Raw genomic sequence first — 22418 nt, forward strand, 5'->3', positions numbered from 1 at the left:
GAGGCAGGTGTGGCTGCTATTGGTACAGGAGGCAGGTGTGGCTGCTAGTGGTACAGGAGGCAGGTATGACTGCTAGTGGTACAGGAGGCAGGTATGACTGCTAGTGGTACAGGAGGCAGGTGTGGCTGCTAGTGGTACAGGAGACAGGTGTGGCTGTTAGTGGTACAGGAGGCAGGTATGACTGCTAGTGGTACAGGAGGCAGGTGTGGCTGCTAGTGGTACAGGAGGCAGGTTTGGCTGCTAGTGGTACAGGAGACAGGTGTGGCTGCTAGTGGTACAGGAGGCAGGTATGACTGCTAGTGGTACAGGATGCAGGTGTGGCTGCTAGTGGTACAGGAGGCAGGTATGACTGCTAGTGGTACAGGAGGCAGGTGTGGCTGCTAGTGGTACAGGAGGCAGGTATGACTGCTAGTGGTACAGGAGGCAGGTGTGGCTGCTAGTGGTACAGGAGGCAGGTATGACTGCTAGTGGTACAGGAGGCAGGTGTGGCTGCTAGTGGTACAGGAGGCAGGTATGACTGCTAGTGGTACAGGAGGCAGGTATGACTGCTAGTGGTACAGGAGGCAGGTGTGGCTGCTAGTGGTACAGGAGGCAGGTATGACTGCTAGTGGTACAGGAGGCAGGTGTGGCTGCTAGTGGTACAGGAGGCAGGTATGACTGCTAGTGGTACAGGAGGCAGGCGTGGCTGCTAGTGGTACAGGAGGCAGGTGTGGCTGCTAGTGGTACAGGAGACAGGCGTGGGTGTTGGCGTTACACTAGTTTATCAGTAAGGTATAAACATGTTCACCCTCCCTAACAACATAACGACCTACCATCCTACTTTCGTCAACCATAACCGGACAACATCCCCGTAAAAAATACACATGTTTATATCAGAAAACAGAGTGAAGTCTTCACCCATCAGAGTCCCCAGTGTCAGTGTGTGTGTGGGATGTCAGAACTGACTTCTGACCCTCAGTAAAAGACCACCTAACGAGGGGTTTGGAAGTTTGGCGAATTATCCTGAATAGTTTGGCCGGGTGAGTCGCATGTAACTTATTCTCTCGTTGAGACCTTTGTCATCAGTGAATTGTTAAGGGGCGGGAAACGCGCACAGGTGGGCAGCTACCAAATAACAAAATCGAAAATTTCTCGTTAGTGGGAGGAAAGTTTGATACCTGATACCAGGATGTGGTCTGAAAGAGAGAGAGAGAGAGAGAGAGAGAGAGAGAGAGAGAGAGAGAGAGAGAGAGAGAGAGAGAGAGAATAAGCATAATGGTGAAGGACCAAGCAGATTGTGGATGCTGTCTCCTCATGCACCGATATTTTTCCCACATTTCCAACACACAAACCACGCCTCACGTAAGCGAAATGTCGCTATTAATAAAACTTCCACCTCATCTCCCTCGCTCTCCTGTTACTATCGCTGTCATCGCCTTCCCACAGATCGAAATCAACAAGAAGAGAGACGCGGAGCTGGCTAAGCTGCGCAAGCTGTTGGAGGACGTGCACCTGGAGAGTGAGCAGACCCACCACATGCTGAAGAAGAAACACCAGGAGGCTGTCGTTGACTTCCAAGACCAGATCGACATCCTGACCAAGGTTAAAGTAAAGTAAGTATCACCCATCAATAGATCGACATTCTCACCAAGGTTAAAGTGAGTATGACCCAACAAATCGTAATAACGCAGTTACCAACAAACCAGGGAACGGGTGCGGTTTGAACTCATGGCAACTGAGTCCTAAAACTCACAGGCCAGTGAGTTTACCACTGGGCCAACTGGCTAGAACAAGATTCATCCAGTTAAGTATATTTCTATACACAACAGGGAGGTTAGCATGGGCCACCACTGTGACCACAAGTGCTGGTTTTACACAACGCTGGTGTGGGATTCGTCAGTAGTAACTTGTGTTTGTATTCAGACACTGAATATTTTAACCAGCACCTTCACTGTTTTTAACAATGAGAATAATCTACTTAGGCCCCAGAATGACTATGTCGATCACTTTCTCCTTTTTTTTAACGAGAAAGTGTCTGATCCCCATATTATGTACCGATGTCAGTGGATAATTCCACGACTTCATTTTGAAATAAGAAGGAATTAAGTGTGAAGGTGAAGTCTCTGTTTATCAACGTTCCGCTGGAAGATATATTAAAAATTTCTCAGTAGAGAACATCAACACTTTTAATGTCAGTTTCAGAAAGTCACTTATCTCACGAGACTTTGCGTATTTTGTAATTTTCATTTTAAAGGAGTTTCTCTCTCAGACACATGACTATGATATGGGAGTCTCAATGTCACCTGCGTTCTCCAACCCTAACATGGAATATTCTGAGAATTCTCCAGCAAATTTAAGGAACTGACATGACCTAGATACGTTGACGACGTCCTAACAACGTGAGATTAGAAATGAGGTGATTTAAGCATCTCTTCTGTCGTGTATATTACATCATGTCTGGTGCTTTAAGAGGCGCCTGAGTTTTCCCTGTTTCCTAATATCATGTTTATTTTCCCACTATAATCTACCTGGTCCATAATTACTATCGCATCTGCTTAGTCTATTTCGTAAGGTGAAGTCCAGGATCTTTCCTTAATTCATGGTATAACTTAACACATCTTTGAGGACTATCCCTGGGCCAAGGTACATACGTACGTACTCTGATGTACGTAAGAACGTACGTACCTGGTGCCAGAGTTAGCAGGTTCAAGCCTACTCTGGTCTGAGTTTAATGTTTATAAATGTTTGTGTATGTGTGTGTATGTACCCACCTATATGTGGTTGCAGGTGTCGATTCCCAGCTCCTGGTCCCGCATCTTCGCTAGTGCCACCAATCTATCGGCGTGTGTGTGTGTGTGTGTGTGTGTGTGTGTGTGTGTGTGTGTGTGTGTGTGTGTGTGTGTGTGTGTGTGTGTGTGAATGTGTCTACGTGTAATTTAAACACCCTTATGCAAAGTCACAACAGATAAGGCCATTAATGCTACCACTGACCCCCGACTCTCAATCACAGGGTGGAGAAGGAAAAGGCAAAGTTCCAGCAGGAAGTCTTTGAGCTGACGGAGCACCTGGAGAAGTCGACGCTGGAGGCCGCTGGCTACCACAAGACCATTAAGAGCCTCAACATCACCATCCAAGAACTCAACGTCAGGATTGAGGAGCTCAACCGCACCATCGTCGATATTACCTCCTCCAAGCAGCGCCTCAGTGTGGTAGGTGGAGAGGGTGAGGGATACTGGGAGAGTGTCAGTGTGGTAGGTGGAGAGGGTGAGGGATACTGTGAGTGTCAGTGTGGTAGGTGGAGAGGGTGAGGGATACTGTGAGAGTGTCAGTGTGGTAGGTGGAGATGGTGAGGGATACTGTGAGAGTGTCAGTGTGGTAGGTGGAGAGGGTGAGGGATACTGGGAGAGTGTCAGTGTGGTAGGTGGAGATGGTGAGGGATACTGTGAGAGTGTCAGTGTGGTAGGTGGAGATGGTGAGGGATACTGTGAGAGTGTCAGTGTGGTAGGTGGAGAGGGTGAGGGATACTGTGAGAGTGTCAGTGTGGTAGGTGGAGAGGGTGAGGGATACTGGGAGAGTGTCAGTGTGGTAGGTGGAGAGGGTGAGGGATACTGGGAGAGTGTCAGTGTGGTAGGTGGAGAGGGTAAGGGATACTGGGAGTGTCAGTGTGGTAGGTGGAGAGGGTGAGGGATACTGGGAGAGTGTCAGTGTGGTAGGTGGAGAGGGTGAGGGATACTGTGAGAGTGTCAGTGTGGTAGGTGGAGAGGGTGAGGGATACTGGGAGAGTGTCAGTGTGGTAGGTGGAGAGGGTGAGGGATACTTTGAGAGTGTCAGTGTGGTAGGTGGAGAGGGTGAGGGATACTGTGAGAGTGTCAGTGTGGAAAGGTGTAGAGGCTGAGGGATACTGTGAGAGTGTCAGTGTGGTAGGTGGAGATGGTGAGGGATACTGGGAGAGTGTCAGTGTGGTAGGTGGAGAGGGTGAGGGATACTGGGAGAGTGTCAGTGTGGTAGGTGGAGAGGGTGAGGGATACTGTGAGTGTCAGTATGGTAGGTGGAGAGGGTGAGGCATACTGGGAGTGTGTCAGTGTGGTAGGTGGAGAGGGTGAGGGATACTGGGAGAGTGTCAGTGTGGTAGGTGGAGAGGGTGAGGGATACTGGGAGAGTGTCAGTGTGGTAGGTGGAGAGGGTGAGGGATACTGTGAGAGTGTCAGTGTGGGCGGTGGAGAGGGTGAGGGATACTGTGAAAGTGTCAGTGTGGTAGGTGGAGAGGGTGAGGGATACTGGGAGAGTGTCAGTGTGGTAGGTGGAGAGGGTGAGGGATACTGTGAGAATGTCAGTGTGGTAGGTGGAGAGGGTGAGGGATACTGGGAGTGTGTCAGTGTGGTAGGTGGAGAGGGTGAGAGATACTGGGAGAGTGTCAGTGTGGTAGGTGGAGAGGGTGAGGGATACGGTGAGAGTGTCAGTGTGGTAGGTGGAGAGGGTGAGGGATACTGGGAGAGGGTCAGTGTGGTAGGTGGAGAGGGTGAGGGATACTGGGAGAGTGTCAGTGTGGTAGGTGGAGAGGGTGAGGGATACTGAGAGAGTGTCAGTGTGGTAGGTGGAGAGGGTGAGGGATACTGTGAGTGTGTCAGTGTGGTAGGTGGAGAGGGTGAGGGATACTGGGAGAGTGTCAGTGTGGTAGGTGGAGAGGGTGAGGGATACTGGGAGAGTGTCAGTGTGGTAGGTGGAGAGGGTGAGGGATACTGGGAGAGTGTCAGTGTGGTAGGTGGAGAGGGTGAGGGATACTGTGAGTGTGTCAGTGTGGTAGGTGGAGAGGGTGAAGGATACTGGGAGAGTGTCAGTGTGGTAGGTGGAGAGGGTGAGGGATACTGGGAGTGTGTCAGTGTGGTAGGTGGAGAGGGTGATGGATACTGGGAGTGTGTCAGTGTGGTAGGTGGAGAGGGTGAGGGATACTGTGAGTGTGTCAGTGTGGTAGGTGGAGAGGGTGAGGGATACTGGGAGAGTGTCAGTGTGGTAGGTGGAGAGGGTGAGGGATACTGGGAGAGTGTCAGTGTGGTAGGTGGAGAGGGTGAGGGATACTGGGAGAGTGTCAGTGTGGTAGGTGGAGAGGGTGAGGGATACTGGGAGAGTGTCAGTGTGGTAGGTGGAGAGGGTGAGGGATGCTGGGAGAGTGTCAGTGTGGTAGGTGGAGAGGGTGAGGGATACTGTGAGTGTCAGTGTGGTAGGTGGAGAGGGTGAGGGATACTGGGAGAGTGTCAGTGTGGTAGGTGGAGAGGGTGAGGGATACTGGGAGAGTGTCAGTGTGGTAGGTGGAGAGGGTGAGGGATACTGGGAGAGTGTCAGTGTGGTAGGTGGAGAGGGTGAGGGATACTGTGAGAGTGTCAGTGTGGTAGGTGGAGAGGGTGAGGGATACTGGGAGAGTGTCAGTGTGGTAGGTGGAGAGGGTGAGGGATACTGGGAGAGTGTCAGTGTGGTAGGTGGAGAGGGTGAGGGATACTGGGAGTGTCAGTGTGGTAGATGGAGAGGGTGAGGGATACTGGGAGAGTGTCAGTGTGGTAGGTGGAGAGGGTGAGGGATACTGGGAGAGTGTCACTGTGGTAGGTGGAGAGGGTGAGGGATACTGTGAGAGTGTCAGTGTGGTAGGTGGAGAGGGTGAGGGATACTGTGAGAGTGTCAGTGTGGTAGGTGGAGAGGGTGAGGGATACTGTGAGAGTGTCAGTGTGGTAGGTGGAGAGGGTGAGGGATACTGTGAGAGTGTCAGTGTGGTAGGTGGAGAGCGTGAGGGATACTGGGAGAGTGTCAGTGTGGTAGGTGGAGAGGGTGAGGGATACTGTGAGTGTGTCAGTGTGGTAGGTGGAGAGGGTGAGGGATACTGGGAGAGTGTCAGTGTGGTAGGTGGAGAGGGTGAGGGATGCTGGGAGAGTGTCAGTGTGGTAGGTGGAGAGGGTGAGGGATACTGGGAGAGTGTCAGTGTGGTAGGTGGAGAGGGTGAGGGATACTGGGAGGGTGTCAGTGTGGTAGGTGGAGAGGGTGAGGGATACTGTGAGTGTGTCAGTGTGGTAGGTGGAGAGGGTGAAGGATACTGGGAGAGCGTCAGTGTGGTAAGTGGAGAGGGTGAGGGATACTGGGAGTGTGTCAGTGTGGTAGGTGGAGAGGGTGAGGGATACTGGGAGTGTGTCAGTGTGGTAGGTGGAGAGGGTGAGGGATACTGGGAGAGTGTCAGTGTGGTAGGTGGAGAGGGTGCGGGATACTGGGAGAGTGTCAGTGTGGTAGGTGGAGAGGGTGAGGGATACTGGGAGAGTGTCAGTGTGGTAGGTGGAGAGGGTGAGGGATACTGGGAGAGTGTCACTGTGGTAGGTGGAGAGGGTGAGGGATACTGTGAGTGTGTCAGTGTGGTAGGTGGAGAGGGTGAGGGATACTGTAAGTGTGTCAGTGTGGTAGGTGGAGAGGGTGAGGGATACTGTAAGTGTGTCAGTGTGGTAGGTGGAGAGGGTGAGGGATACTGTGAGTGTGTCAGTGTGGTAGGTGGAGAGGGTGAGGGATACTGTGAGTGTGTCAGTGTGGTAGGTGGAGAGGGTGAGGGATACTGTAAGTGTGTCAGTGTGGTAGGTGGAGAGGGTGAGGGATACTGTAAGTGTGTCAGTGTGGTAGGTGGAGAGGGTGAGGGATACTGTGAGTGTGTCAGTGTTGTAGGTGGAGAGGGTGAGGGATACTGTGAGTGTGTCACTGTGGTAGGTGGAGAGGGTGAGGGATACTGTAAGTGTGTCAGTGTGGTAGGTGGAGAGGGTGAGGGATACTGTAAGTGTGTCAGTGTGGTAGGTGGAGAGGGTGAGGGATACTGTGAGTGTGTCAGTGTGGTAGGTGGAGAGGGTGAGGGATACTGGGAGTGTGTCAGTGTGGTAGGTGGAGAGGGTGAGGGATACTGTAAGTGTGTCAGTGTGGTAGGTGGAGAGGGTGAGGGATACTGTAAGTGTGTCAGTGTGGTAGGTGGAGAGGGTGAGGGATACTGTAAGTGTGTCAGTGTGGTAGGTGGAGAGGGTGAGGGATACTGTAAGTGTGTCAGTGTGGTAGGTGGAGAGGGTGAGGGATACTGTGAGTGTCAGTGGGGTAGGTGGAGAGGGTGAGGGATACTGTGAGTGTCAGTGTGGTAGGTGGAGAGGGTGAGGGATACTGTAAGTGTGTCAGTGGGTTATGTGAGGTCGTTGGGGATATTTATTTAGTATTAGTTCTGGGGATTATCTTCATCAGGATTTAAATCCATTAAGAAACACATACGAGAGTAAATGTAAATGCGTACTAAAGTAAAAACACAAGTTTACAAGATTTACCAGCAGCAACAGCCTGGTTGACCAGGCAGGCAGCAGATGAGCTTGCCTTGCTTTTTCCTTGGGTAGCACTGAAAAGGAGTTGGCACATATTTTTGTTAGGGGGTTTGAGAATGACCTACCTAGCATGGGCCAGTAGGCCTGCTGCAGTGTTCCTCCTCTCTTATGTTCTTATGCACCTCTCCTGATCATGAGACAGAAAATTCATCGGGTCTGACAGTGTAAGGGCAGTGTAGGGCAGCGTCTCCCAGGGTGGCTGCTGTCTGCTACCCCACGAAATACAACATTTTTATTCCTATTTAACAAAATTGGATCACTCAACAGTGCGCTGCTACCCATTTACTCTGTTTTATAGGAGAGTAGGAACGTCACTTGTGTTCCCGTCTCACATTCCGTCACACAGGATGGCTCATACTCGTGCAATCCGAAGTCTCCAAGCCTGAGGTGGGAGACTTCGGGAGGGCAATGAGGATATCGGCGGGTGAAAGAGGATCATGGAGGGAAAGGGGCAGGGGGCAGGGTGCTGTGGGCATTGGAGCCAGTTCTCAACAACTCTTGTAATTAAAGTGTATTTTATGGATTTATTACGTTACTAATATTAGAGAAAATTCAAGGTGAAGTATCTGGGTTTTTAAGCAGGAAGAGGAGGATGCATTGTTACATGTACAGGATACATAGTTACATCTGCTGGATACATGGTTACAGGTACAGGATACATAGCTAAATGTACAGGATAAAATATAATCACAAATATAGTCTGAAATATGTCAAATTAGTAAAGATACATGGTAATGGTGCCTTGCAGGAGAACGTCGAGCTCAGCAAGTCAGTGCAAGACTTGAAGGTGAAGATAGAAGAGGTGAACTATACTCTGAGGACCAGCGGCAACACTCTCGAAGAGTACAAGAGGAAGTTCGATGCTGAGGAAGCTGTGAGTAGCCTGAGAGAGAGAGAGAGAGAGAGAGAGAGAGAGAGAGAGAGAGAGAGAATCACCTAGTTTTAAGAAATAGTCGACATTTGTCTCCTACCAACACCCACAGCATCTTCATCTCGCATCACCCACAGCAACCTCATCTCTCCATCACCCACAGCATTCTTATCTCTCCCTTATCACCCACAGCAGCTTCGTCTCTCATACCCCACAGCATCCTCATCTCTCCCTTATCACTCACGACATTCTCATCTCTCCCTCATCACCACAGCATCCCCATATCTCCCTTATCACCCACAGCATTCTTGTCTATCCCTCATCGCCCACAACATCCTCAGCCTTCCCTCATCACCCACAGCATCATTACCCACAGCATTCTTATCTCTCCCTTACCACCCACAGCGTCGACGTAAGCTTGAGAGTGAGATCAACTCACTCACTAATGAACTCAACGCACTCAAGCGCTCATACGAAGAGGAGTCGGAGCTCCGCATCGACATCGAGCGCAGGTTGAGCAGCGAATCTGCGCTCGTCCTCCAATACAAGAGCAAGTACGAGCTGGAGTGCCGCGTACACATCGAAGACGTCGAGGAGATCAAGTAAGCCAGAGCATGTTAACCCACTAGTAAGTGTTGTCGAAGTCTGTCTTGAAGGCGTCGAGATCGAGTAAGCCAGAGCATGTTAAGTATTGAACCTCTAGTTTACTTTGTCGAAGTTCCTTCTTGAAGACTTCGAGGGAGATCGAGTAAGCCTAACTTCAGCCAGGGCATGTTAACACTCAGGTTTGCGTTCTCGAAGTCCTTCTTCAAGACAACTAAGAGACGAGGGAAGTGAAGGATGTCACTCCGGTCCTACAATACAAGGGCAGGTCTTTCTTAAAAATCTGGAGGACATAAAGCCAAGGAAATTAATCGGTTCCTCTTAACACTCTAGATTAACTTTTCGAGAATATACAGGCGATTAAGTAGGCGAGGCTTAGGTTAGGTAAGATTCGTCAGGAAACAGGATAAGTGTTTCCTGACGAGGGTCTTAGTTTTGCCAGTAAGAGCCTCTGAATCTTCCTTGCTCAAGTGGTCGAGATCGTGATGAGGGGGTGGAGGAATTTAGGTAAGTAATGTCAGCTAAGTTCTCTTACTCTGTCTTCCTAATTTAAGTCGAAGAATGTGTATGGAGGCAGGAATGATGGTATTTACAGTACGACTGAAGCAAGAGGTCATCTAGTACTCTGTACCAAGGTGTAGAGTGTGTATGGAGGCAGGGATGATGGTATTTACAGTACGACTGAAGCAAGAGGTCATCTAGTACTCTGTACCAAGGTGTAGAGCGTGTATGGAGGCAGGAATGATGGTATTTACAGTACGACTGAAGCAAGAGGTCATCTAGTACTCTGTACCAAGGTGCAGAGTGTGTATGGAGGCAGGGATGATGGTATTTACAGTACGACTGAAGCAAGAGGTCATCTAGTACTCTGTACCAAGGTGTAGAGTGTGTATGGAGGCAGGGATGATGGTATTTACAGTACGACTGAAGCAAGAGGTCATCTAGTACTCTGTACCAAGGTGTAGAGTGTGTATGGAGGCAGGGATGATGGTATTTACAGTACGACTGAAGCAAGAGGTCATCTAGTACTCTGTACCAAGGTGTAGAGTGTGTATGGAGGCAGGGATGATGGTATTTACAGTACGACTGAAGCAAGAGGTCATCTAGTACTCTGTACCAAGGTGTAGAGCGTGTATGGAGGCAGGGATGATGGTATTTACAGTACGACTGAAGCAAGAGGCCATCTAGTACTCTGTAGCAAGGTGTAGAGTGTGTATGGAGGCAGGGATGATGGTATTTACAGTACGACTGAAGCAAGAGGTCATCTAGTACTCTGTACCAAGGTGTAGAGTGTGTATGGAGGCAGGGATGATGGTATTTACAGTACGACTGAAGCAAGAGGTCATCTAACTCTTGCTGCAGTCGTACTGCCAACACCTTATAACAAGTCACATCACACATAGGAAAACACAGAGAGACAGACGGACACACACACACACTAGAACCATCCTAACCATTTTAAGGTAACACAAAAGGGATCTATCAACGCAGATTCAAATGTCAAGGTTGTCCACACTTCTACGTCTGTATCATGAAGTTTGTGTGTAGATTGTTAACAGCTGTGTTTGCCTGCGTGTATGTGTGTAGATTGTTAACAGGTGTGTGTTTGTTGCAGGAAGAAGACGCAAGTAAGGATCGTAGAACTGGAAGAACATATCACCAGCCTGAACCAGAAGGTCAACGCCCTTGAGAAACAGAAGAGTCGCCTCTCACAGGAGATCGAAATCATGATTCTCGACCTCGAGAAGGTGAGTACATTCAGTCTGGGGATGAAGGCAAGGTAACTGCATCCACTCTGGGGGTGAAGGCAAGGTAACTGCATCCACTCTGGGGGTGAAGGCAAGGTAACTGCATCCACTCTGGGGGTGAAGGCAAGGTAACTGCATCCACTCTGGGGGTGAAGGCAAGGTAACTGCATCCACTCTGGGGGTGAAGGCAAGGTAACTGCATCCACTCTGGGGGTGAAGGCAAGGTAACTGCATCCACTCTGGGGGTGAAGGCAAGGTAACTGCATCCACTCTGGGGGTGAAGGCAAGGTAACTGCATCCACTCTGGGGGTGAAGGCAAGGTAACTGCATCCACTCTGGGGGTGAAGGCAAGGTAACTGCATCCACTCTGGGGGTGAAGGCAAGGTAACTGCATCCACTCTGGGGGTGAAGGCAAGTTAACTGCATCCACTCTGGGGGTGAAGGCAAGGTAACTGCATCCACTCTGGGGGTGAAGGCAAGGTAACTGCATCCACTCTGGGGGTGAAGGCAAGGTAACTGCATCCACTCTGGGGGTGAAGGCAAGGTAACTGCATCCACTCTGGGGGTGAAGGCAAGGTAACTGCATCCACTCTGGGGGTGAAGGCAAGGTAACTGCATCCACTCTGGGGGTGAAGGCAAGGTAACTGCATCCACTCTGGGGGTGAAGGCAAGGTAACTGCATCCACTCTGGGGTGAAGGCAAGGTAACTGCATCCACTCTGGGGGTGAAGGCAAGGTAACTGCATCCACTCTGGGGGTGAAGGCAAGGTAACTGCATCCACTCTGGGGGTGAAGGCAAGGTAACTGCATCCACTCTGGGGGTGAAGGCAAGGTAACTGCATCCACTCTGGGGGTGAAGGCAAGGTAACTGCATCCACTCTGGGGGTGAAGGCAAGGTAACTGCATCCACTCTGGGGGTGAAGGCAAGGTAACTGCATCCACTCTGGGGGTGAAGGCAAGGTAACTGCATCCACTCTGGGGGTGAAGGCAAGGTAACTGCATCCACTCTGGGGGTGAAGGCAAGGTAACTGCATCCACTCTGGGGGTGAAGGCAAGGTAACTGCATCCACTCTGGGGGTGAAGGCAAGGTAACTGCATCCACTCTGGGGGTGAAGGCAAGGTAACTGCATCCACTCTGGGGTGAAGGCAAGGTAACTGCATCCACTCTGGGGGTGAAGGCAAGGTAACTGCATCCACTCTGGGGTGAAGGCAAAGTAACTGCATCCACTCTGGGGGTGAAGGCAAGGTAACTGCATCCACTCTGGGGTGAAGGCAAGGTAACTGCATCCACTCTGGGGTGAAGGCAAGGTAACTGCATCCACTCTGGGGTGAAGGCAAGGTAACTGCATCCACTCTGGGGTGAAGGCAAGGTAACTGCATCCACTCTGGGGTGAAGGCAAGGTAACTGCATCCACTCTGGGGGTGAAGGCAAGGTAACTGCATCCACTCTGGGGTGAAGGCAAGGTAACTGCATCCCGTCCTAGAAGTCAGGTCAGTCCTGGTAATCACGTCTCGCTTGCATGTCAGGCCCTGCCTTTCCTCGGAGACGTTTCTCTCACCTCTGTTCACCTCAGGTGAAGACAATACCTGATTCAGAGTAACGATATCCAGCCTGGAAGATGTGGGGTAAACAGGTTTGAATCAAGACAAGTTAGGATCACCTCAAACCTTTCACCAATATCACAGTAATGTTCTTGAAGGCATCATGAACACTCACAAAGACTTGTTGCAGGTGATGAGTCGTCAGTTTGTTGACCATCAACTGATTCATTACTTCAGCTGTGTTGATGAAGAATTAATCACATGTGCAACATCTGGGTATCTTTATTAGTAGACATTTCGCCATCCAGTGGTTTCATCAAGACAAGGATATAATGTGAAGACTGTAGAACTATAAACAAAAGATGAGGTAATTAGTCCCTCAGTCTTGGAGCTGGTAAAGAGCACCAGAGTTGTATTAATATTTATACACAGCAGTGTTCTGCAGAACGCAGGTCACAGTAACCTGGCTGCAACAATTCACAATCATGTGACTAGTTAGATGGTCAACTGGATGAAGCTTCGGTCCACAATCGAGCCTTGATAGCGGTCCACCATTTAAGGTGTAAATAATTTGATATCACAAGGACCCCAATGGAAATAAGTCACTTTGACATATATTGGTTCTCCTAGGTAATCTACAAATATGCTGTTATGTATGTTAAATTATGTATCCGTGTTTATGTGTACCTGTACCTGAATAAACGTGTTCACCATAGTCCGAAAGTTGGTCCAGTTTATTCTCTAATTCGTGGGTTAACTGTGTGGTTCTTCAGCCAGAGTGCCGTGACTTGGGTACTGACTGGGGCATTGACTGTGCTTATCCCGTAGGCCAACGCCAACCACCGCGAGGTCAAGACGCGACTGGAGACGGTGGACCGCGAATACAAGAGTCTACTGGTCAAGTACGAGGAGCTGAACATGTTGTACGAGCAGACTAGTAGAGACCTGAAGGTGCGTGTGGCTGAGTACAACAAGGTCGCCAACGAGCTGGAACACAGCAAAGAACTCTACGAGAAGATCTCAGTTGACTTCAAGAAGATCAGTGGTGAGTGGTCAAGGTTCGTGGGTGGGTCAAGGTCAGTGGTGGGTCATCAAGGTCAGTGGTGGGTCATCTCCACACACTTCAACACTATACCTGGAGTGAGTTTCGGGCGTCAACGCCCCCGCGGCCCGGGCCATGACCAGGCCTCACGGTGGATCAGGACCTGACCAACCAGGCTGTTACTATGTGGTGAATCTTCATATATTAAATGAATAAGCATTCATTCCATTATCACCGTAATATATATATATATATATATATATATATATATATATATATATATATATATATATATATATATATATATATATATTTGGGGGGGGGGGGATTGGAACAGTGAATACTGGAAGACCTTCAGTCACATGACTGAACACGTCTTTAACATTACTATAACAAAAGTCAGAAATCTTCACATATCTTCCACTGACAGACTCCCTCATCCAGCACTCACATTATTATAATCAAAAAGAAGCGCTAAACCAACTAGGGTCACACGCAGTTTTTAAAGAGGCTGGAAGGAATATTTCTGGTGTTTACCTCCTCGCTTCTCTCTCATCTTCTCTTCAATGTCCACACACAATACTATCGTATTGTGATTCTTTTACAATACGATTCCCTTCACTCAGTATGGTTCAAGATTAATATCAGTAACATCACCGCCATCAAACATCTACTTATAATTCAGAGGGTTTTTACCAAGTCCTGCTTTTAATTACTCAGGCACTCACAGTTTACTGTCTCCAGGATTGCACTTTCCTTTCTGTATTTGACTGATAAATCCTGTTACGCAGGCGATAAGTCTCGTCAGTAGAGAGACCTTATTGTTACTTGTCTTGTCAGTATTGTATACAAGTTGTAATATGATATACGATGTTTCAGTGTGCTGTTAGAGTTGGTGCTTTCAGTGGCATTCCTTCAAGAGTGTTGTGGTGTATTGTTGTAGTGTTGTGTTGTGTTGTTGTGGTGTTGTGTTGTGGTGTTGGGCCACCAGGCTGAGAGTACTGATTGTCGTTTCTCTTGTGTTTGTCCCCCAGCTGAGAATGGTGACCTGAAGGGTTCAGTGGGTGACCTGAGCCGCCTCAAGCACGACCTTGAGCTGGAGATCCGTCGCTTGGAGGCCGAGAGGAACGAACTGGCCAACGCTCTTCACGAGGCCGACACTGTGAGTACCACCCAGCGCTGGATCTAGCAGAGTCTGACCTAACTTAGTCCAGCCAATACAGGGGAGTTACACTCATAGCAGGCCCATTATCGTTTACTACAGAGATAATATACAAATATGACAGTTGCAACTACGGGAGTACCAACTCGGGGCCTCCTACGAGTGAACCACTTACAGAATCTCTACCCTAACCTAACCTCACATAACAAAATAAACTCTACCCTAACTTAAGCTAACCTAATATAATTACACTCTACCCTAACTTAAGGTAACCTAATGTAATTACACTCTACCCTAACTTAAGCTAACCTAATATAATTGCACTCTACCCTAAAACACACTACCCTAACTAAGCTAACCTAATATAATTACACTCTAACTTAACCTAACTTAATATAATTACACTCTACCTTAACTTAACCTAACTTAATATAATTACACTCTACCCTAACACACTCTACCCTAACTTAACCTAACTTAATATAATTACAGTCCACCTTAAAACTGAACCTAACATAATCCACTCTGCCATAAGACCTCTAATTTTAAGTGTTAGTCTTACAAATAAAGTGTAGTAATGATGAATTTTAGGAATAACGATACAGGTTCTATGCCACTAAATTATCTTTGGTCACACAAGAATACAATACATTACAGTTGTGTGTGAATCCCATAGTGGTACCATAGAAAACACGATTCATTGTTACACCACTACCTGCTCTCTCTCTCTCTCTCTCTCTCTCTCTCTCTCTCTCTCTCTCTCTCTCTCTCTCTCTCTCTCTCTCTCTCTCTCTCTCTCTCTCTCTCTCTCTCTCTCTCTCTCTCTCTCTCTTCCTTTCTCTTTCTCTACCATTCGTGACCAGGAGTGTCTTTCTTCCCGCAGGCACGTAAGGAAGAGGAACACCGCTTCATTAAGATTAGCAACGAGTACCAGAGCTACAGAATAGAGATTGAGAAGAGACTACACATCCGTGAGGAGGAGCTGGAGTCTGTACGGTGAGTACCACTGCTTGTGAGAGTACCACAGCCTGTCTGTGGTGAGTACCACTGCTTGTGAGAGTACCACAGCCTGTCTGTGGTGAGTACCACTGCTTGTGAGAGTGCCACAGCCTGTCTGTGGTGAGTACCACTGCTTGTGAGAGTGCCACAGCCTGTCTGTGGTGAGTACCACTGCTTGTGAGAGTACCACAGCCTGTCTGTGGTGAGTACCACTGCTTGTGAGAGTGCCACAGCCTGTCTGTGGTGAGTATCACTGCTTGTGAGAGTACCACAGCCTGTCTGTGGTGAGTACCACTGCTTGTGAGAGTGCCACAGCCTGTCTGTGGTGAGTACCACTGCTTGTGAGAGTACCACAGCCTGTCTGTGGTGAGTACCACTGCTTGTGAGAGTACCACAGCCTGTCTGTGGTGAGTACCACTGCTTGTGAGAGTGCCACAGCCTGTCTGTGGTAAGTATCACTGCTTGTGAGAGTACCACAGCCTGTCTGTGGTGAGTACCACTGCTTGTGAGAGTACCACAGCCTGTCTGTGGTGAGTACCACTGCTTGTGAGAGTACCACAGCCTGTCTGTGGTGAGTATCACTGCTTGTGAGAGTACCACAGCCTGTCTGTGGTGAGTACCACTGCTTGTGAGAGTGCCACAGCCTGTCTGTGGTGAGTACCACTGCTTGTGAGAGTGCCACAGCCTGTCTGTGGTGAGTACCACTGCTTGTGAGAGTGCCACAGCCTGTCTGTGGTGAGTACCACTGCTTGTGAGAGTGCCACAGCCTGTCTGTGGTGAGTACCACTGCTTGTGAGAGTGCCACAGCCTGTCTGTGGTGAGTACCACTGCTTGTGAGAGTACCACAGCCTGTCTGTGGTGAGTATCACTGCTTGTGAGAGTACCACAGCCTGTCTGTGGTGAGTACCACTGCTTGTGAGAGTGCCACAGCCTGTCTGTGGTGAGTACCACTGCTTGTGAGTGCCACAGCCTGTCTGTGGTGAGTACCACTGCTTGTGAGAGTGCCACAGCCTGTCTGTGGTGAGTACCACTGCTTGTGAGAGTGCCACAGCCTGTCTTTGGTGAGTACCACTGCTTGTGAGAGTGCCACAGCCTGTCTGTGGTGAGTACTATTACTTGTGCGAGTACCACAGCCTGTCTGGTGAGTACTATTACTTGTGTGAGTACCACAGCCTGTCTGTGGTGAGTACTATTACTTGTGTGAGTACCACAGTCTGTCTGTGGTGAGTACTATTACTTGTGTGAGTACCACAGCCTGTCTGTGGTGAGTACTATTACTTGTGTGAGTACCACAGCCTGTCTGTGGTGAGTACTATTACTTGTGTGAGTACCACAGCCTGTCTGTGGTGAGTACTATTACTTGTGTGAGTACCACAGCCTGTCTGTGGTGAGTACTATTACTTGTGTGAGTACCACAGCCTGTTTGTGGTGAGTACTATTACTTGTGTGAGTACCACAGCCTGTCTGTGGTGAGTACTATTACTTGTGTGAGTACCACACACCCAGTGTATACGCACATACACCTCACGGTGTATACCGAGAGATATACGCCTCACTGTGTATGTAAACAAGTGACACTTCGGGGATACCTGACGTCACTAGTACCTGGATAACGAGGTACCAGCTACACCTACCGTGGCTGGTAAATACCGAATTTAAACTCGCCTACCTAAACCAACAATATGGGAGTTTTATGTTAAACCTCTATATATGTGGTTTTTACAAGAAGAATCTCTCTCTCTCTCTCTCTCTCTCTCTCTAAAAGTTGTGCCAGAGAAAATTGAGTGTTATGTGGCTTGAGAGAAAACAGTGAAAATTCTGGTGGTAAAGAAAACGGGGTGGTGACTAGCAGCAAGGAAAACGGAGTGGTGGTTAGCAGTAAAGAAAATGGGGTCGTGGGGCAGTAAAGAAAACGGGGTGGTGGTTGGCAACAAAGAAAATGGGATGATGTGCCAGTAGAGAAAATGGAATAATGCTTTGCAAAAGAAAACGGTGTAGTGCCTAATTGTAAAGAAAACGTAATAAACTACATTGGTTATACATGCCCAATGGTGTGTTATATACCAAGGTATATACACACATACACACCTTTGGGTATGTGTGCATATACCTTGTATATACACACACACACAAAGCTGTAGCTACCAGTGTATATATATATATATATATATATATATATATATATATATATATATATATATATATATATACACACACACACACACACACACTGAGAGGTGTATTAATGAAGAATTCACTTAGTGTCGAGTACATACATTGCAGAGTACATTTAGTGTACTGTACAGTATTTCGTAGTGTACACTGTAAAATACACAGTGTGGAATATATACAGTGTACAGTATACTGGGAGTGGACACTGACGTGTGCAAGCAAACACCGGCCAAGTATGTTGAAATGCCATACTATATATATATACCTGCTCGCTTGTCACACCACCTACTCTTACACTCTTACTCTCTTATACTCTCAAACTCACTTATATTCACTCTCATATACGCTCTCCCCTTCCTCCCACTCTGTTATAACCACAAACACTCCCACACTCATATTCACTCACCCTTCCACTCATACTGGTCTGTTTTCTCTTAGTGATTTTGAGGATGCAGGTGGAAGAATGCAAGATTTACCCGTTATGTATTGACGAGACAAAGAAAATATTAGTAATCCTGGCACTGCAGTCTCTGAAAAGGTTACCCTCACCTCACGCGTTTGACAGGAGGGTAGTGTACCTCCCTGGGTGGTTGCTGTCAACTATCCTACTGCCGGAATAGTAGATTGGTAGACAGCAACCATCCAGGGAGGTACTACTGTTAAATCATACGAATGTGAGACAGATACCTGGACTGAACACATCGATTCCAGGTTGAGGGACTGATTACTGAAACTCCTCCTCTCCTTGCCCCTCTCTGCTTTGTATTGGACTGAAGAAGCCATTGTGTGGCCAAATGTTCCTTAGTAAAGATTCCCATATGTTGCATAAATGTCTCAATTTACGAATTTCTATTTACATTCACTCTTGCACACACACCTTATTTATATGTGCGATTCTTATAAGTTCTAGATTCTGTAATATTTCCTCTCTAGGCTAGAAGACCAGGTCTTGAGACCGAGCAGTGAGAACAATAATACCCAGACCCATCAACAGAATACGTCATTTTATCAACTTTGTAAATGGTTCAAGTCAGACCGAAACGTCGTGGTAGGCTCCTCTCTCTTGTGTGCGAGTTATTTGTGTATTGTTCCAGTCACGGTATTGTGCCTTTTTGTTCTTTATGTAAGAGAGTCTGAGGACAGGAACTTTCTAGCATAGCACTGCTGTTGTAACTACAGCTCTGAACAAGTCTTGGATGGGGTCCCAAGTCCTTCATCTCCTCTTCTACACCTGTTGCGATCTCTTTCAAAACACGAACAGTAAAGGACACAGTACTAGTGTAGGAGGATACACCTGTTGTCTTTGTTCGTCATCAACAGCTGCAACAGCCGTTTTTCTCCGAGTGTTAGAGAACACACAAATATACTTCACACTTCAGATAATATTGATGACTTCGTCTAAATATATACGTGAACAACTGAACATTTCCTGACAGTAAGGACTGCCACCAGGGCCTCAGCCGGCACTGCCAAACAGTGACGTCAAGAGACAATCAGTCAAGTGGTTGGACCACACTGCGGACACTTTCTCGCTCAAACCACTGAGTACAACCATTGAGACAATGATCAGTCTACCGTGGCTTGCCTATTCCTGTAGGTAATTGCAGGGGTCACCGCCCCCCGCGGCTTGTTCCCAGACCAACCGCTTAGCCAGTAGCTATTTTATTTACTTGTGTAAGTAGGGACCATGGGCTATGGCCCCCCCCCCTCCACACCATAGTGCCAGCGGCACTGTGCTGCACTTCCAAGTGGGTAGTGGCACTGACGTGTCCTGGGCAGTAACACTGGTGTGTCCTGGACAGTGGTACTGGTGTGTCCTGGGCAGTAGCACTGGTGTATCCTGGGCAGTAGCACTGGTGTATCCTGGGCAGTAGCACTGGTGTATCCTGGGCAGTAGCACTGGGTTGAGCGTGTTCTGGGCAGTGGTACTGGTGTGTCCTGGACAGTAGCACTGGTGTGTCCTGGGCAGCAGCGCTGGCGTGGGCGTGTCCTAGGCAATATTACTGGCATTGAGCCATAGTAACCAGTCTGGGTCAGAATTACCAAGAGTAGTGGCACTCCCTGCTGCTTCCCTAGTGTTATATGACTACATACTGTTACTGTTACATCATTACTGTTGCAGAAATCCTGTTACTGTATTACAGGAGTCCTGCTACTGTTACAGCAGTCCTGTTACTGTGTTAAGTCAGCACAAGCTTTACCATACCTCTTCTTAAAGCTATGTATGAATCCTGCCTCCGCTACATCAGTTTACTTTCTGGCAACACTGTGACTGAAGAAATACTTCCTAACATCCCTGTGATTCATCTCAGTCTTCAACTTCCAATTGTTACCCCCTGTTGCTGTGTCTCATCTCTGGAACATCCTGTCTCTGTCCACCTTGTCAATTCTTCTCAGCATTTTATACGTCACTATCATATCTCCCCTAACTCTCCTGTCCTCCAGTGTCGTCAGGTCGATTTCCCTTAACCTCTCCTCGTAGGACATACCCCCTTAGTTCTGGGACTAGTCTTGTTGCAAACCTTTGCACCGTGTGTGTGTGTGTGTGTGTGTGTGTGTGTGTGTGTGTGTGTGTGTGTGTGTGTGTGTGTGTGTGTGTGTGTGTGTGTGTGTGTGTCTTATCAATTTGCCTTTACTGGGGTCGAGACTTAGCTCCTGGCCCCGCATCACTGACTTCTGGCTTCTTGTGCCTGTCATATCCACTCCTGAAGCTGTATATTGATTTGCCTCTACCACCACCGCCTCATCTAACTCGCTCCACTTTTCAAGTGTTCCGTGACTAAAGAAATGCTTCCTGATATCACCATGATTCATCTGTGTCTTCAGCTTCCACATGTGTCCCCTTGATCCTGGGCCTATTAATTTAAACTGTGTCACTATCACCCCCTTTCAAGTCCTCCTGTGTTTGCGTCCCTGTGTACTCACCTATTTGTGGTTGCAGGGGTCGATTCACAGCTCCTGACTCCGCCTGTTCACTGGTTACTACTAGAACCACTCTTTCGCTGCTCCGTGAGCTCCATCGTACCTCTTGTGTGGGAGTGAGTGTCCGCGTACACGTGTCAGTAGCAACCAGTAAAGAGGCGGGGCCAGGAGCTATGAATCGACCCCTGTAACCACAATTAAGCGAGTACATTTGAGTACATGAAACAATTCCTCATTTGTACATGTAATCAGATACCCTGGCAAGGCTGGGTCTGAGGACTCTGTCACCCACTCTTCTTTCTCTCTCCCATGAAAAATCGGCACACTTTAATTCTCCCACGCACAAAAGTCATAGCTCCCCCGCGTGGCTGCCTGGGAGACCAGGTGCACACATATCCCTCATTCTTTTGGAAACATGCTCTATGTATTATTTCGCAGAGAAATATACACCGCCAGCATAAACAGCACCAACAGCAACAACTTGGTGGGACAGGGCACGACGCCCCCCACGCCTCTCTCCTTCCCAACCACTCCACAGTGGGGAAATCTGGGGATAACGTGGCTTTAATGTACATTTATACACAGTGTATTATCCAGAACAACCACTGTGAAAAAACAGTGGAATTCCAAGCGCTTTCGTAACTTCTCAAATTTCACTATTTTTCACAGTGGTTGTTTTGCATATTGGAACCTTATTGCTCACTATAATATATACATAAACCACAAAAGATTAAAGATTCTTTATTTCAACAAGAGTGAAAGACACTTAAGTGTGCATGCAGGAAGCCACTTAAATATGCAAAACATTTCGGGCAACAAGGACACAGAAATAAACGGTAGACCACAAAACTTATTATTATAATACGGGTCATAGAACACCTGGGCAAAGAAGATAATTATGCAATGAAGAAAGAAAGAGAGAGAGAGAGAGAGAGAGAGAGAGAGAGAGACTACAGGCACCAAAGTCTGCCTCTCTCATAAAGCAAGCACAACCTGAAAGTATTTAACAGCTTAATTCTCTACTTCCACTAACTTCGCATTCGGAATTCCTTTCCGCTTAGATTTATTTGGCGTTAAAGTCTGAACGAAGATATTGATGTCGTGATGTCTTGCGTGGGTCGTAGCGGGGGAGAAAGAGAGACTATTTCTGGCGAGGGAGGGAAGGAATTGATGAAAGCAAAGGAAAAAAATACCTTAAAACCCGGATGCACACTTGGGAAATGATGATCCATAACCTTGGAAATCACCCTCATCTGAATAAATCCCCCGGTAAATTAAATAACTCAATAAATATATCTTGAACACTAAATTCTAGTAATGACCTTACTATGCTGACCTTACCATGCTGACCTTACTATGTAATGAGTCATCCACCATCTTGCTACCTTAGTAACCTCCCATTATAATATAAACTCGTACCATACAAGTGGAGAACATGTCAGTAACAGTATCCAGTAACTTCAAGTCATTTTTGGAGATTATCAATGTAGGATGTTCATAAGTGGATTTAAAATATCATAGGGCATCTTTACATGTCATTTCCCTCCCCCCCCCCCTAGAATCTAGCCCTGGTTCCCGTACATCAGCACTGAAATCTTAATCCAATTGATGGGACCGTTTTTTGAGTAGATATATAAATATTCTGCACAGTTTATCTGCATCTGGAATAACTGTCGCCAAATATCATTGACCTTTAACAACTTAAGTTGTTTTGTAAAAAGAAAACGGAACAGGCGGACGCGTTAATGACAGACTAAAAGATACCTTTAATAATGTAATCTTACCTAAAGCCAGTGTAATGTACGGTCCCTCTAGATTACTAAAGATGGAAGCCTAAAACAGCCATTACATGTGAACACTCCTGATAATATTATATCATTTCTTTACTTCTTATAGATATTAGTAAACGATGTTTTTCTTAATGTCGAAACACGTACACGACTTGGTTATTTGGTGGGACGAGTAGAGGTCAGGTTGCTGCCGTAGCCATTGTCACACTA

General features: G+C 47.7%; 1 protein-coding gene across 2 annotated transcripts in view; it reads left to right on the top strand.

Moving 5' to 3' along the window:
- The window catches only part of LOC128695431 (paramyosin, long form), a 122022-nt gene that overhangs the window by 69551 nt on the left and 30053 nt on the right, over positions 1-22418 (top strand). For both annotated transcript variants that reach the window (XM_053786040.2, XM_053786039.2), the window contains exons 4-11: positions 1426-1592; positions 2990-3188; positions 8107-8232; positions 8635-8831; positions 10448-10580; positions 12950-13166; positions 14198-14325; positions 15209-15321. In XM_053786040.2, the coding sequence (XP_053642015.1) occupies positions 1426-1592; positions 2990-3188; positions 8107-8232; positions 8635-8831; positions 10448-10580; positions 12950-13166; positions 14198-14325; positions 15209-15321 (1280 nt within the window). The remainder of the gene's footprint in view (positions 1-1425; positions 1593-2989; positions 3189-8106; positions 8233-8634; positions 8832-10447; positions 10581-12949; positions 13167-14197; positions 14326-15208; positions 15322-22418) is intronic.

This window comes from Cherax quadricarinatus, chromosome 50, assembly GCF_038502225.1.
Source record: "Cherax quadricarinatus isolate ZL_2023a chromosome 50, ASM3850222v1, whole genome shotgun sequence".
NCBI classification, from domain to species: domain Eukaryota; kingdom Metazoa; phylum Arthropoda; class Malacostraca; order Decapoda; family Parastacidae; genus Cherax; species Cherax quadricarinatus.